The sequence below is a fragment of the Peromyscus californicus genome, unplaced genomic scaffold (genome assembly GCF_007827085.1).
Source record: "Peromyscus californicus insignis strain IS unplaced genomic scaffold, ASM782708v3 Scaffold_9__1_contigs__length_137607984, whole genome shotgun sequence".
Taxonomy (NCBI): Eukaryota; Metazoa; Chordata; class Mammalia; order Rodentia; family Cricetidae; genus Peromyscus; species Peromyscus californicus.
In genome coordinates this window covers 42,626,500-42,641,883 of record NW_026294617.1, presented here as the reverse complement: position 1 = coordinate 42,641,883, position 15,384 = coordinate 42,626,500, and the positions used below count along the sequence as shown (strand labels likewise).

The 15,384-nt window shown below is 40.7% G+C and overlaps 1 protein-coding gene across 1 annotated transcript in view; it reads left to right on the top strand.

Annotated features, from left to right (window-relative positions):
- Plch1 (phospholipase C eta 1) overlaps positions 1-15,384 on the top strand; it is a 215,268-nt gene that overhangs the window by 152,349 nt on the left and 47,535 nt on the right. Inside the window, exons 7-9 of the mRNA XM_052730847.1 lie at positions 7,411-7,504; positions 9,376-9,579; positions 13,282-13,402. Coding sequence (XP_052586807.1) covers positions 7,411-7,504; positions 9,376-9,579; positions 13,282-13,402 — 419 coding nt within the window. The remainder of the gene's footprint in view (positions 1-7,410; positions 7,505-9,375; positions 9,580-13,281; positions 13,403-15,384) is intronic.

The window sequence follows — 15,384 nt, the reverse complement described above, 5'->3', positions numbered from 1 at the left end:
ATTCTGCCAGTAAATTTTCTGGTTTGGGGTAAATAGAAGCTAGTGCTGTGTGAAGTCTGCCCTGGCAGATCTGTACCTAGTTTAATTTCTAAATTAGCTTGAAGCTACTTACATTTGGGTAGTGCTTGAAGCAATGCCTGTCTGTCTATCTATCTACCTATCATCTATCTATCTTTCTATCTATCTATCTATCTATCTATCTATCTATCTATCTATCTACCTATCACTGTCTGTCTACCTGTCATCTACCCACCCATCCATTTATTAGTCCATCTGTCATCCTTATTTCTTCCTTTTTCTCTCTCTCTTTCTTTCTATATGCCCACTCATTGATCCATCCATCTATCATCTATCTATCTATCTATCTATCTATCTATCTATCTATCTATCTATCTAGTCTATCTATATTACTGTACCTCAAGAGGCAGAAACCACAAAGAAACATTTTAATGTATAAAAACCTTAAGGTTTTTGATATTTGATTTTGAAATATTTTGATATTTCAAACACTCTATAACTAAATCACAAGATAGGGAAATATTTGCAATACAGAAAAAGAAATACCGAGTTTCCTTAGTATGGAAAATTATTTTATGAATCAGTTCACCTGGAAATACTTTGTCCTTACTAGTAACCAAAAATGTAAAATTAGGTCAAAGATTATTAATTTAAACCATTAAGTTAGTGAACATTAACAAACATGAATCTACTTTAGCTTGTAAAGGGTCTAATTATTCAGTACAGTAGTTTTACAAGTCTTAAAATTTTCAGAATTTATCAAACTTTGATCCATTTTACCTTTAGTCACTTATCCTAAAGAAATAGCCATAGAAAAAGAACACAAAAATAGCTATAAAAAACATATACAGAAAATGTTGGAAAGGTGTGCATTTCAGCATTCTTTAGCATGGAGAAAACTTGAAGACAACCTAACATGTGCAGTAAGAGCATCATTAGACAAACAAGAGCTTGACAGCATTTGAGTTTCGAAACTGAATTTGCTCAACAGGACAAACCTGAGGCATTTTGGTCTCCATGCCACTGAGTCATTATCTTCTTAAGACATAAGGTTGGTTACAGACACCAGAGTGTTCACCTTTTAAATCATACTCAGTTGCAAAATGAAACACCACTGCTGGTCACGGGTAATAACAAGGATTATATGAAATCAAATACTGGTGCATAGACAGATTCTTATTTCACCCAGATGTGTCCTCATCGGATAGAACATTAGAAACTTCTCTTAGGGTAATATTACCAGTTATAGTGAGTTGAATATTGATGCCCAAAGAGCTAAGTGATAATCCATAGTACCTATGAATGTAATGGAGATAAAGTGAATGTTTATGTGTTGACAGGTACAATTAAGATACTAATTCAAGGTGAGCCTTTTCCATAGAAGAGCAGTAGAAATGGGCACACAGGAAGAAGGCCATAGGAAGGAGAAAGGCACACGGGAAGAAGGCCATAGGAAGGAGAAAGGCACACAGGAAGAAGGTCATAGGAAGGAGAAAGGCACACAGGAAGAAGGCCATAGGAAGGAGAAAGGCACACAGGAAGAAGGCCATAGGAAGGAGAAAGGCACACAGGAAGAAGGCCATAGGAAGGAGAAAGGCACACAGGAAGAAGGCCATAGGAAGGAGAAAGGCACACAGGAAGAAGGCCATAGGAAGGAGAAAGGCACACGGGAAGGAGGTCATAGGAAGGAGAAAGGCACACGGGAAGGAGGTCATAGGAAGGAGAAAGGCACACAGGAAGAGGCCATAGGAAGGAGAAAGGCACACAGGAAGAAGGCCATAGGAAGGAGAAAGGCACACAGGAAGAGGCCATAGGAAGGAGAAAGGCACACGGGAAGAAGGCCATAGGAAGTACGTGGAGACTGCAGTAGTTCTCATGCCGAGGGATGCATGCCCCTTTCAGATACAAGGGGAGGTAGGGACAGGTTCTCCCTCAGAGACTTCAGGGGAGCTAATCCTGCTGACACCTTGGTTCTGGACCTCTGGCTCTCACAACCATGACAGAATAAGTTTCTGTTGTTTTAAGCCACCAGCTTGTTGTTGTATAGTATCCCTAGGTAGCTAACACAACCCAAGTATGATTAGGGGGTGATCCTGAGATATTAACATATCAGAAATCAAATAAAGTAGCATGACCCAATAATCCTACAGTGAAGCCAGGAATCAGCTTTGCTCATGAATACAAATCTGTCCAAATTATTATTGACTTGGTTTTAAATGTGCCTTTAAATAATTTTAAAGATCCTTAGTGTCTTTTCTCCCCCACCCCCCACTTTACCTTCCCATCCTCCACCCCAACCCCAGTAAATTTTCCCCTCTGTTTTTTCCCTTTCCCCATTCACTTGTATTCTACTGTTTCCCTCTCTGGAGCTCTTTGTTACCCGTCCTTTCCCCAGTGATCCGTTTCTTCTTTTCTAGCTTGTTCAGTTACTCCAACCCAAACACTCAAACCTTAAGATTGCCAAGGCTAACCATGCTATTTATTAAGTGGTGCTGTTTATCATGTGAGAAAAGCCATGAGGTACAATAAAAACTACTATAAGAGTTTATTAAGGGAAGGGAATAGAAAGGAATGCTTAGGCCTATGGAAAGATCATGCAGGAAAAGGGGAGGGATAGATGGAACCCACCTTTACAGGTTCCCCCTGCACATGTGCATATGGCTTACATAGCTATGCCACAAATGGGCATAGATTGTGTAATCACGCTGCGAGCAAATTACGTGATTATGCAATGCACAGATTATGTAGGACATAAGGCCCTGGGATGACTAAGCCTCTGGCTTGGCTACTGGACAGGGTATGTGCAGTCATGTAGTTAGGGGAGTGGCTAGGAATTCTGACAAGCTATGTGTTTGAGGAAATTCTGTACTATTAAAAAAAGGAAACAAACAAATAGAAACAAGAAACTTGGTAGAAGTAGAATAGAGGCAGCACAGGAAGAAGGAAACATCAGACATTGGTGGTTAATGTCATCAGAATAAGAAAATTATAGCCGTAAACTGAGAACAAGACACTGTGGGAAGAGATTCAGAGGGGGAAAATGAGTTCTGAGAAACTTAAAGTTTGACAGTGAGAGGTAAAGACAATGGGAGGTTTATAAAGTGGAGGAAATCGAACAGACAGAACTGAAAATAGAAAACAATAAATAGAACAGACAGAACTGAAAATAGAAAACGATAAGTAGATGGGAGGGAATTATCAAGCAATAAAAAATGATAAGCATAAAAAGAGATGAATCTCTAGAGAAGCCAGTTGAGGGCCATGAACACTGTGGAAGACGAGCCACTCAGCTGCAGATCAAATCATTATCGTAAAACTAAAGTGAGAAATAAAAAAGACCAAAGCCAGCTGAATTAAGCTGAGGCAGGATGCGTAACCAGGGTTGGCACAAGCATCACTTCCCAAAGCCGCTTGGAAGCTGAGAAACACAAGGGCAATGATTCCAACCTAGAGCGTTCTGCTGCACTAAACTGTCAAAAAAAGGTGTGTGTGGAAGAAAAATCACTGACCATATAAAAACACCTGCAAAACGCAGACATCTGACTTCCTTAGAGCTTGGCTATAGACATGCCACAGAGAAGTCAGGGCAGCAGCTCATCAGAGCTCTGGATCAGACAAGCTTAGAAGAAGAGGCGGGACAATGAATTCAAGAAGGGAACAATGGAATTCAGAGGTCATTTTCTGGCCTTTCTGTTATGTGAAAAATATACCAAGGAGCCATTAGAATCATGGGAAATATTTGTGGTAGACTTATTAAAACTCAATCAATAGGAATTTCAGCAATCAATACACCCCAAAAAATTTATTAAGAAAGGGAATGTAACTTTCCCACATGGCATATTCTCTAGTGTTCAATGCTTGCACAGCTGGAACCATTTCAACACCAGATTATTTAGTGAGCATCGTGTGGGTGCACAGTGGGATGATGGGCAAAGTGGAAGAGCCTTGTTGACTCAAAAGAGCTTATGCTAGATGAGGCTTACATAATGTTTAACATAATAAGTCAACAGGTAAGTGTATAAGACGGAAAAATAGTGTAAACACAATGAGGAGTGTGGGGATCCATTTCAAAAGAAATATAAGCATTGGCTTTGTTGCCTTTGGAGGGATGATTCCGGGTAGATAAAAGGGAATTGTATTTAGCCATAAACACTGATTTTGGCGTACTCAATAATGGGTTAAGTTATTTGGGTAAAAATAAGTTCAGCAATGTTAAAGTTTGCAATTTTTGTTTCAGGTGTGTGTTTGATGTGTGAGAGAATCATGGCCGTGAGAAATGTAATTATTCAGTCCATTGACTCTTGTTTTGAAATTTCACTGGGAAGATAAGCAGTGTCGGAATGTGGAGATTTTTACAGAAACAGTACTGGTTTCTGTAACTCAGGTGTATTTACCTATAATGTAAGGGCTTTTTCTCTTCTAAATGGTTTTAAAATAGAGTAGTTAACAGAGCAGAACAGAACTCCGTCTTAAATAATGCAAGAAGTCAGCCTCCAGTAACTGATTTGAGAATTGTAACACCTTCCAAAGATTCGTAAATTTCAGCTATATTGAAAAGCCAAACATCCTTCCAATATTTTAGTAGAAACAAAGAAAAACATCAAGGGATTAGGTCTATATGAAGGGAAAAGATTTGGATTTAAAACCCAGAAGGTCCAAATTTGTACCTGGGTTCCTGTTTCATACAGTTCTGGGACTTTGGTGGCACTACTTAACTACTCTGCATCAGTTTTCTTATCTGTAAACCGAGATTGGAAACATTAAGTTTAGATGACAATTGTAGGGCTGGAGAGATGGCTCGGTGATTAACAACACGTACCACTCTTTTTTTTTTTTTTTTTTGGTTTTTCGAGACAGGGTTTCTCTGTGTAGCTTTGCGCCTTTCCTGGAACTCACTTGGTAGTCCAGGCTGGCCTCGAACTCACAGAGATCCGCCTGGCTCTGCCTCCCGAGTGCTGGGATTAAAGGCGTGCGCCACCACCGCCCGGCTCGTACCACTCTTGCAGAGTTCTGTTTCTAGCACCCACCTCAGGTGGCTCACAACTCTCTGTAACTTCAGCTGCAGAGGATCTGATACCCTCTTTCAGCCCCTGCAGGCTTCCACGTCCTTGCATGGCTCCAGGGACAGACCTGACTGGGAGCGGCAAGGGGATAAAGAAAGGAGGCAAACATACAGAACTAGCTGGAGACAGTGGGTTGGAATTTCTGATGGAGGAGCCTCAGCACATTGTATTTATTATGTACATTTGAACAGGAAGGTGAGGTGATTACTTACAGCGGAACTAAGGGGCAGCGTTAGTGATATGGATACTCAAGAAGGAAGGGTTTATGGCGTAGAGCTGGATCAAGGAGACAGTTTTAGCTAATCTCAGTAGGAGCAGTTTCTGTAGTCTTAAGGCTATAAATATCTGGGGCGAGAGAGTGGCCATCTGCACACACTGTCGACGCCAGTGCTCAGACCCCAGAGGAAGGCTTTGCCATTTCTTTGAGCCCAGCCCAAGGAAGGCACTGCAGTTTTCCTGTGGGTCTGAGTCTTTGGAGTCCTTGGCATGGCCATGCCTCATGAACAGCACACATCGACTCAGGACTTCGCACACTCAAGGCTTCTCTCACGTTCTACGGAGGCACTTGTATACAATATGCACATTTAAAATAGAATAGATTGTAAAAACTATTTTGCATGATATCAATATGCAAATGTAAAAAGGCACCCTAAAGAGAGGCTTAAAAATGCAAACGTGTCATGCCAATTGAGATGCTGTTTACAGGAGAAGGTGGTGAGGCAGGGTGGGTGGAGATTCACCCTTTCACTTCAAATCTCGTGAGCAGAGTTTATACAGTCAGTCAACTGGGAGAAAGTTATTTCTAGAAATTTTTTAGTTTTGTGAAGTCTTTACTAATCTTTTCCATTAATTTCATGAACATATTTTCAAGTCTGATTTAAAAAAAAATCGAATTCTGTTTTGCTTCTTGAGGTGATAATGAATTCTCTGCTCATCTACCATCACCTCTACCCTAGAAAGATGGGTGGTTTGTTGTTTGTACTTTGCTGTAGATCTCATGGACTCCTGGTGGTTTACCTGAGTGTAGCTCATAGCCCCTATACCTTGGAACAAATGGCCTCATACCTGAATAACTGCAAAGTGAACTCAGTCTCTCCATGGCACATAAAGTTATCAGTGTGGTTTTCCTTTTCCTTCCTTCCTTCCTTCCTTCCTTCCTTCCTTCCTTCCTTCCTTCCTTCCTTCCTCCCTCCCTCCCTCCCTCCTCCCTCCCTCCCTCTCTCTCTTTCTTTCTTTTTTTTTTTCAAGATCGGGTTTCTCTGTATAACAGCCCTGGCTGTCCTGGTACTCACTCTGTAGACCACACTGGCCTTGAACTCACAGAGATCCACCTTCCTCTGCCTCTTGAGTGCTGGGATTAAAAGTGGGAACCACCATGCATAGCTGTGGTGTGGTTCTTTTTATATTATGAGAAATTACCTTTTCAGTTATGTGTGCTATGTCTAGCTTATAGTAGACAATCTATTGAGTTGCTCATGGCTTTCTGGGTCCCTGGAATTCCTTGCAGACATTGCAGTTCTGTTTACTTAACCGTATTTACTGGTGATATGGTCAAGATTATGGACTTTATTCCGCTGGTCTTTAAAGCGGTTCTTTCTAAAGAGTTTACTTTCTTGTATCATGTAACTATCCACGCAGCAGCCTTGGGGCTGACAGTGATAAGAGCGTGTGCTGCCTTCTTGGCGCTGCAAAATGTTCCCCCAAGCGTTCATTCCCTAACCCTCACCACCACCCTGTCCTGTAGCCATGTCAAAGGTAAGTGACTTTTGTGGTCACCCTGTCACTATGAGTATCACACAGGGTGTGATACTCACCCTTCGGCCATTTGTTCGCCTTTGCTCACTTTTATGTTCCTGAATCCCCATAGCTGACTGCTCGGCGGAAGATGTTTTAAAGATGCCCATACAGCTGAATTTACTTAGAAACATTCTATTTTGATAGACCATAATTTTTTTCCTATATATATTTATGACTATCACAGTTCGGTTTTTATGTAAGAATAATTTATTTTGCAGATAGCTACTGTATATGAGTGGGTTTGGGGCAATAGTTTTGCATTCATTTTTCTTTTATTCCTTCATGGAGAGCATTTGTCTGAGAGTTGAAGGGCCCTGTTCACTGACCAAAGCTGAAGGATGTCAAGGCATGTTAAGATCATAATCATCCTCCAAAGATGAAAGAAAAAAATGAGTCTGGGAACTTCAATCAGTGCATGCTGCGGCCCCCAGAGATGTCAAGTGTGGGATACTAGTCAGTCCTTCTTGCTGCGGTGTAGGGGAGCACAGCTCATGAGGTTGCAGGTGCTTTCTTTCTATTCTGCTTTCTTTAGATGAGTAATGTGACCGTGGACTATTGTCTTGACATCATAAAGAAGTTTGAAGTTTCTGAAGAAAATAAAATGAAAAATGTCCTTGGGATTGAAGGTAACTAGTGGTCTTAATCTGTGTTTCTCATCTGCTACATTAAATTTTAATTACAATTTTTTAGGAAGCAAAATTGGGAAATAGTCATGGAATTTCAGGTAATTCAGATACAGCCCAAAAGCATACATTTTCCTTCACAGCCAAATCTCTGGTTTTGTTTTTCTCATTTTTGCAGTACTCCTCAAGCTACCATTGTGTGTGATGAATGCCAAAAAATATTTGGATTTTGCTCAAATGGATAATTGTTTTAGGAACAGTCATGTCCTGATGATTGCAGGAAGGGAAATTTGGCCCCCAAACAAATAATCTACCAAAGTTGTAACTTTAAAATAAACACATTTTAAATAAAGTGTTAAAAATTGATTTGTTTTTCCCAATTGGTAGCATTTAAGAAACTGCTAGAAATGGAAGTCTTGTGAATGTTACCACCTTATTTTATAGCTAAAGAAAGTGAGACCAAAGAAAATTAAATAATTTACTTACACACTCAGAATCTAGCTCCTAGGATTTATAGATAAATAATATGGTATAAATATAGCTACTGTATGTATAAGCTATATGCCTTTAAAATTTGTAGAGAAATAAATTATAGGCTGTGGGATTTCCCAAGCAGAACAGATAGTTTTAACTGAAGACTACTGGGAAACTCATCATCCCCCAAGAATATGCAAAGCCACAATTGATTGCTGACTTCTGGTACTTCTCTGCTCCTAGTGTGGACAGATAGGTATGTGTGTGTGTGTGTGTGTGTGTGTGTGTGTGAGAGAGAGAGAGATCGATCTTCACTATATTACTCAGGTTGACCCTGTGTGTGTTAGTGTGTGTGTGTGTGTGTGTGTGTGTGTGTGTGTGTGTGTGTGTGTAAGAAATCAGTCTTCACTATATTACTCAGGTTGACCCTGAACTTCTGGTCTCAAGCAGTCAGGCTCAAAACGCCATACATGGCTTGACGAGGAACCTTTAATGCCAAGTATTTATTTCCTGGGGTGGAAGAGAATTAAAATGAAGGGGAATAATTTGAAATGTTCTATCATTAAAACTATTTTAAAACAGAAGACAAACTAATGTGGGCCTCTTAAGACTATACCAAGATATAAATATTTTTCTTGAGGCTTCCTTCAAAGATGCAATTAAATATGATCCCTAGTTATAAGCATAAAGGTTGCCATGAAGAAACTGAAGACTCAGAGGATATTTACAGACTGAATTTCACCAAACGAGTCTCAAGGACTTGAAACAACTTGTAATGGTGACTACTTGTGGTCACTCATATCTTAATTCATGAATCCATGACTATGGCTGCCTCTTCTACTCAGGTTTTATATTTTGAAAGCTTATAGAAAAACTGGTAGATTTTCTCCACAAACTTTTAAGCATCATTTCTAAGTTATTTATGTGAAAACCATTGGCAGCATTTTCCCCAAAGCCAGTTTCATAGTTAGTCACCCTCTGAATTTAGGTAATGCTTAAATGTTTTAGCCTTATACTTTACCATGTGCTGTTTTTCAGAACATCATAACAACTTAGCAGTTACTGGTTGATTGAGGTATAAATATGGCTATAATGCAACTCTGGTCACCCCTGAGGTCACACAACATAAACATAGCTTGAGTTTAGTAGTTAATTAATGCATTTGTCATGACAAGATGTCAATTCATTTTTCTGTAGGATATATTTAAAAGGCTACTCCCCGAAGTCATATTTTTGGATACTCTTTTTGGCATCAAGCAAACCCCTCATTGCCCCAGTTGCCAGCACAAACATTGTCCTGATACTTGCTTCTGACTCTTCTTTGACCGTTTTTTGTCTCTCTTGGCATCAACTAAGTAGATATTCTTTGAAAGCTTTTCATTTCACTCTTTCCTCCGAAGGCTTCACGAACTTCATGCGTAGTCCTGCTTGTGACGTATTTAACCCTTTGCACCATGAAGTGTACCAAGACATGGATCAGCCCCTCTGCAACTACTACATTGCTTCATCTCACAACACATACCTGACGGGGGACCAGCTCCTTTCTCAGTCCAAAGTGGATATGTATGCACGGGTGCTACAAGAGGGCTGCCGATGTGTGGAAGGTAAGTGCAGTTTGTCTGAGCTCAGGTGATTGGTTAATAGGCCAGTTAAATAACAGAGCCCCAAAAGCTACTTCTGTACTAACTAGAAATATTTATTCATTATAGAGTCATTCTTCTCTTTGTCTCTCTATTTTCAATCATGTGCCAGTATTGGGGAAACATACTCCGAATTGTTAAGAAGATATTATAAATAACAATCTACCTGAAAAGATGTTTTAAAATAAAAAACAGGCCGGGCGGTGGTGGCGCACGCCTTTGATCCCAGCACTCGGGAGGCAGAACCAGGCGGATCTTTGTGAGTTCGAGGCCAACCTGGGCTACCAAGTGAGTTCCAGGAAAGGCGCAAAACTACACAGAGAAACCCTGTCTCGAAAAACAAAAAAACAAAAACAAAAAAATAAAATAAAAAACAGCAAAATAGTGTAGGACAACTATCTATTTTGAAGAGACTTCATGGTCTACATTTATTAAATTGCTAATCAGTTTCAGTGGTGAAGACACAGATATGAGTAAGATGTGGTATTTGACTGTGAAGAGCTCACAGATGATCAGGGAGCACGTACGTAAAAATGTTAGTATGATATGAGGATTCTGTGGGTTGAGTCACAGGCATGGTAGAGGAGTGTTACTATAGGCAAATAGAGTGTGAGATGAAATTAATCAAGCAGAGTTGGGTCAGGCATGATGGTTTTAGGTTCAAGTTTTGATTTGAGGGCAGGTGAAGAAATTTTCCCTGTAAGAGAGAGGGTTGTTTTGGCTAACTGCTTGAAGGGACTAGATCATCATGATGGGGAAGGCAAGGCAGTGAGAGTGTGAGGAGGCTGGTCACCGTGTATCCACAGTCAGGAAGCAGAGAGAGATGAATGTTGGCTGGTCATCAGGTTTTCTCACTCCTCCCCCTTTTATTCACTCTGGACTCCAAGCTCATGGGATGACATCATCCATGTTTGAGCGGGTCTTCCATCCTCAGTTCAACTTCTCTGTATCTTCATCTCATAATAGAAAATGCACTCAGTCTTTTAAGGGTCTCCAAAGCCTTCATAGTCAGTACTATTTAAGGCTTGGTTTCTTCTGAGACTCAGTTACTCATAACTGTGAGCCTCCTCCAACAACTATACAATGACACAGAGAATACAACCACTTCTAAAGGAAGAGTGGGTGCCTAGCCCAGAAAGATCCCACCAAAGCAACCCTGAAGTCCACGAGGGTGAGACCCAAGCCCTGCATAGCTATATCCAGCATGTGGAGCTGTTGGCATCATCTGGATTGAAACAAGCGTGAGAAGTCCTTTCTGCAAACTCTGTTGCCTGCTATATCTGTGGTTTCTCTCTTGAGCTTGCTTAACTCCATGAACATCTTACATCTCTGACATCTCCAATATCTGTGATCTTCACTGCAGCTTAGGCCCACCTTCACATCTTCACAGCTTATTGAGGAGCCCCGTTTGGGGAACCCTACCATGCCACAAGTTCCCTGACCTCAAGAGATGTTTCCAACCTTGGTCTAAGTCCCCATAACTCCTCACTCTTGTATCTTGCATGCCTGTAAAACCAGCTCCATGTGACTAATGCTAAGTTCTGCTACTGCTTGAGATGTGGCCTGGCCCAATTGGACCATCACTGCAGTGGCCTCTGTGTTCTTTTGTGGCTGAACCTGGGAAAATACTTCCTTCATCAGCCTGACTCAAGCATGACACCCTGAAGCTCTTTTTGTTGAGGAAATGAAAGGTTTTCAAATGAGTTTACATTGTTCCATTCCGGAGGTTTGGCTGGTGCCCTCCTTGTGCCTTGGCCTCAAATCACCTTTCTTATTGCCTAGTGCAAAGTCCTGGATTTTCCTTAATGCCCTCCCCGATCGCTGGGGCTTGAACTCAGAGCCTCAGGCATGCTAAGTTTGTGCTCTACCGTTGGAGGTATACCCCAACCTAGTGGCACTAACTTCTATAATAATTATATTATATAATTATATATATCTATAATAGCCCGGGTGTCCCCGCCTGCCCTGTGCTCAGTTTTAACACTTTTTTAAAAGCTGATTTTCTCTCTGAACTGAATATTTTCATATCTTTGTGCTCCACTTTTCTGCTGTGTCTCACTGTAATTCTGGATAAATGTAAAGGACAATAATAACTATGACATGACATACCATGAATGTTACTGTCTGCCAAATAAATTGATCCACTATTTTTATATCCAGTTTCACTTAAGTTTCAGGACACAAGCAGATCCAGTCAGATTCTTTGCCAGAATCTTAGCCTCCTAATAGAGTTCTTGTTTTTCTCTGTTCTCCTTTCTGTCAGCATTCTGGACTTTGAAACCTAACAGCAGAATGGCCTATTAACATTCTATGGCTTTGTCTTAGTTAGGGTTTCTATTGCTGTAAAGACACACCATGACCATAGCAACTCTTATAAAGGAAAACGTTTAATTGTGGTGACCTACTTACAGTTCAGAGGTTTAGTCCATTATCATCATGGTGGGACATGGCAGCATGCAGGCAGACATAGTCCTGGAGAAGAAGCTGAGAGTCCTACATCTTGCAGATCTGTATGAAGCTGTTGCCTATGGAAACCAACATATTATTTTCTAATAAACTTTTTTATAAATTGAAAGATTATACTCTGAAGTAATGATACAAAGCATGGCACAGTAGCATGTGAACCAGCAACATGGTTATTCATTGTTATTACCAAGTATTAGATACTGAATAGAATTATACTGCTATGCTTCTGTGCACCTGAAAGTACAGTATGTTTGTTTACACCGGCGATGCCACTAACATGTGAGGAATGTCTTATGCTAAGACATCACCACAGCTGCCATGCCACAAGATTTTAGTTATGTTCACTTCAGGCTGGAAATGAAGGTACACCCCTTTAATCCTCGGACTTGGGAAGCAGAGGCAGGTAGATCTCTGTAAATTCAGTGCCAGTCTGTACTACATGTTGATACCCTACCTAATGAATGAATGAATGAATGAATGAATAACAAAAAGAAAGAAATGTTTATTTCAGGGTTGGAGAGACAGCTCAGTGGTTACAATCACTTGCTGCTGTGGTAGAAAACCAGTCAATGTGTAGTGCACAGAGGGCATCGGATCCTGTATTTATTAAACATCAGCAGAAAAAGAACTGATAAAATAGAGTAAGAAAGGGAAATTGGGATTAACCGGTTGCGTTTAAGGAATGGGCTCACACAGTTGTGGGGTGAGCAAGTCTGAAATCTGTAGACTGACTAATGGTTAGCCAGAGACCTTGGTTAAAGGCAATATTTTAGTTGCATGGGCTCAAAGCAGGCTCAAAGCAGGCTCAGGCAGGACTTACATGTCCTACTTGCTTTCTGTTGCAGTGATCAACAGCAACTTTCAGATGAAAGGATTTCTCTGTTTAATTTATTTTAGCTAATAAAGAGGAATTGTTTTAGAAGACTATATTTCCAAGAGAAACTTTGGTAATGCTAGTCTCTTTGTGATGTCTTAGGATACTCTAAGCACTCAGAAACAAACAAACACCCAAATAATTTATCCTCTTTAACTTTTTGTTCTGCTAAGTATGCCAGAATGTCCAATTCTCTCTCTTTGCATCTTTTTCATAACTGTAGTATGTATAAGTTCTAGTAATAATCCTAAACGTTTCTGGTATCTCCAGAGATACTAAGAACCCGGACATTTTATATTGTTGATGTGAACGTCTGTTTTTGGCAGTTGACTGTTGGGATGGCCCAGATGGAGAGCCAGTGGTCCACCATGGTTACACTCTCACTTCAAAGATTCTCTTCAGAGATGTTGTGGAGACCATCAACAAGCATGCCTTTGTGAAGAATGAGTAAGTACAGCAACACATGGGAGCTACGCTCCACCCCTGGTAGCCCAAGGTAATGTGGCTACAGGAGCACGGCTCTCTTGGATCCCTCGCCTTCATTCCTGCTGCCCTGGTTCTCTTCTTTCTCCCCAGCAAAGATTGGGAACAAGTATACTATGGCTTCCAAGTTTGTGGGTTCTTGTGACCCACTTATTCCTTAATCCCATTCTTTCTTGTCCTGTCTCTTTGAAAATATCCTCGCAAAGAATGACTTCTGAATTTCTAAACCCATAAAGCTTGGAAACACGTTATTATAGATAATAATTTTTAATTTTTTTGAAACTTTATTTTTATGCGTATGAGCATTTTGCCTGAATGTATGTCTCTGCATCATGTGAATGCAGTGCCTGTGGAGGCTGGAAAAGGGCACTGGATCTCCTGGGACTGGAATTAGAGACAATTCTTAGCTTCTATATGGGTGCTGGGAATTGAACCCCAGTCCTTTGGAAAAGCACCCAGGGCTCTTAACTTCTGAATCATCTCTCCAGCCCCATAACAGTTATTTGATGCTACATCATAATTTAATAAAACATGGACAGTCAGACACTTCAGGATACCTAGGACATCCAACACAGAGAAGACGCACCACTTCTTTGACTTCACACTTTCTCTTAATTCTCATTTCCCCTTCGGTTCATGCTGTGTACTGATGCTATGGTTTCTTTTTGTTGTTGTTGGTGGTGGGTTTTCAAGACAGGGTTTCTCTATGTAGCTTTGGTGCCTGTCCTGGGTCTCTCTCTCTAGACCAGGCTGACCTTGAACTCACAGAGGTCCGCCTGTCTCTGCCTCCCAAGTGCTGGGATTAAAGGCGTGCACCACCGCCACCGCCACCACCACCACCACCGTGCGCTATAGTTTCTTTCGGAACCATAAACGCTGCTGTAATTCTTGTCCTAGTGCTCTTTCTAAAGCTTCTTCAGGACCCAGGATGTGTTCATGCCTTCACATGTGGCTACTTCCTTCTCTTCCAGTATTATCCTCCTCCATCATTGCTGCACAGAGACCTAGCATCTGCTAGCAATGATTGCCTTTCATTTTCCCCAACAAGCCCAGAACTTTTACAACTCCCAAACCAGTGTGTGCTTTTCTCTGACCCAAATACCCAAATACCCTTCCCACCATGCCCCCCACACATGCTTCCTTTTTATACAACAAAATGATTTAAGCACCGCCCCACTGGGAAGCATATCTTGACCCACAGCTGACTTACCCTCTCTTTCTTGATACTGAAGTATCTGAACATATATCTGTCCCAGCATATAACACCCTGATAAAAAGGTTGATATCTTGCTTCCTTTTATAGGTATGAGGTGGTAAACTCACTGAAAATATGGAACTGTATTTCAGTAATTATTGATTTCTTTCTGTTTAGCAGGTACTATCAATATACTAAGCATATGAAAAAGGGTTTTTAAATTAAAGAAGCAAATTAAAATTGTGATTGCATAAAATCAATATTTTAGAAGCTAGTAGCCTTTAAAATCTCTAATATTTGATCCTATTAATTAACCATGAGGTTGAGATGTGCTCTTCTAATGAGAGATTCTTGCTGCATAGCAAATTTTAGTCTGTGGCATTTTTACATGGAAGAATTTAGTGCTAAATTCAGTCTTCCAAACCCTGATTTCTATGAGTCTTACATGTCAGTATTTCCCATTTTATGAAATAGTACCACCCCTATACCCCAGAGGATCCTCTGGTTCCTAGAATGCTGACTTCATGTTTATGAACCCTTAGAAGAAATGCACTTTAGGGGCTGGAGAGATGACTCAGTGGTTAAGAGCACTTGCTGCTTCTACAGTGGACCTGGGTTTGGTTCCCAGAACTCACATATTTGGCTCACAACCATTTTTTTTTTTAATTCCAGGTTCAACAGCATCTGACACCTTCTTCTGGCCTTTGTGGGCAATGGGAGTGCACAAACATTCAGACAAAACACTCATACA